The sequence below is a fragment of the Cyprinodon variegatus genome, unplaced genomic scaffold (assembly GCF_000732505.1).
Source record: "Cyprinodon variegatus isolate N-32 unplaced genomic scaffold, C_variegatus-1.0 Scaffold2095, whole genome shotgun sequence".
NCBI classification, from domain to species: Eukaryota; Metazoa; Chordata; class Actinopteri; order Cyprinodontiformes; family Cyprinodontidae; genus Cyprinodon; species Cyprinodon variegatus.
Window position 1 is genome coordinate 19,704 of NW_015152548.1, and position 1,446 is coordinate 21,149.

Genomic DNA, 1,446 nt, shown 5'->3' on the forward strand with positions numbered 1-1,446 from the left:
GTAGAGAAGCTGCAGAGAGGTCTGCTAAACTAGGACTCTGCTTCCTGGTCTGCACCCTGGGGGGTCAGGGCACTGAGCATTGAGTTGAAATATACCTGCTGATCCCGGGACCGAGTGAACTGAAAGCGTCCTTGTCTTCCGACTTGTATCCTGACCATTGCACCATCGTTATTGGCTTCTAAAACCTAAAAGAACTAGCCTTAACCTTTACTCCCTAACAACCACTGGGCTCCTCTTGACCTGCCTTATCTCCCTGCTCTGGTGCCCTGTCTGCCCAGGGGCTTCTCTGATCTACCGCTGTGGTTCCTTAGCTCCAGAGGGGGGCACTGCTGACCCCCCTCATCCCGGATATGGCGCTCTCTCTCCCAGTGTTCCCAGTGTTCTCACACTGATTCCATGCTGCTTCTTTCTGAGCTCAGAAAACTGTCTCACCTTCCCTCTGTTGGTTGATTTGTCCCCCTGGTTTGGGCAATCTGACCAAAACAAACATGGACCAACCGAAGGAGAAAGATGCGTTTCTCCTCAGAGAAAACTTAATCACCAACATAACGACCAGCTCCTAATATTGGTGGTCTTCATAATGACCGGCTGGTCGACACTTGTTGCTGATCACTTTGTCTGATTACCAAGCACTGCTGATGTGCAGAAATCCCATTACAACTTCCCTGTAGAGGATCGGATGTAGCTGTTTTAGCATCGCTCCCACAGTAAGCATTAACAAGCTCCGCAGACCGAATCTAGCCAACCCTTTCCAAGGCTGTCTTTCTATTGGCTGTAAGGGTTTCTGGCAATGATCTAACTCCAGTCTGAAAGAGAGTAAAACAATCCACAAGCAGAGAAACGAGGTTTGTGAGCATATCTCTGACCCAAACACAGGGAGAGAAGCATCAGATCTGAGAGGGGAACCAAAGATCTGATGGAGAAGAGATCTGAGAAAAAGCAGCAGTTTTTAGTGCAAGTGGAGGAAATCCTGCTCACAGACTGAAAATCCTCCATATCTCTGGAGGTACTGAGTCCTGAGCAGAAGGAAAAAGCCAAAGTCGTATTTCCTGTCATGTTTTGTTCTCCATTGTTCTATCAGGTCTACCTATTATTTAGAGACTGAAGATCTCCCTCTGATTGGCTCTCTCTAACAAATCCTCTACTCTGATTGGTTACCCAGCATTCTCCTTGTGTTCCAGGGATGATGATCCGCCCCAAAGGGGACCAGCTGGAGATCAGGTACTCTGTATCGGACACTGAGAGCTGGGAGGACTTTGTCCAGAATCTCAACACCTTCCTGTCCTGTAAGAAGCTCCTCAGACCATCAGCTTACTGGGAGAATTTCCAACCAGTCTGCTGAGTCCAGTTACTCTGAGTCACTGTCTACCTGACTACTTCTAACTCCAGCTTCTGTCTCCTCTTCATCTTCTCCACCTGGTTCTCCCTGTCCCGTCTCCACCCTCT

The 1,446-nt window shown here is 48.7% G+C and overlaps 1 protein-coding gene across 1 annotated transcript in view; it reads left to right on the forward strand.

Moving 5' to 3' along the window:
* The window catches only part of LOC107105146 (sodium/potassium-transporting ATPase subunit beta-2-like), a 26,026-nt gene that overhangs the window by 10,030 nt on the left and 14,550 nt on the right, over positions 1 to 1,446 (forward strand). The window contains exon 3 of the mRNA XM_015405266.1: positions 1,182 to 1,333. Coding sequence (XP_015260752.1) covers positions 1,182 to 1,333 — 152 coding nt within the window. The remainder of the gene's footprint in view (positions 1 to 1,181; positions 1,334 to 1,446) is intronic.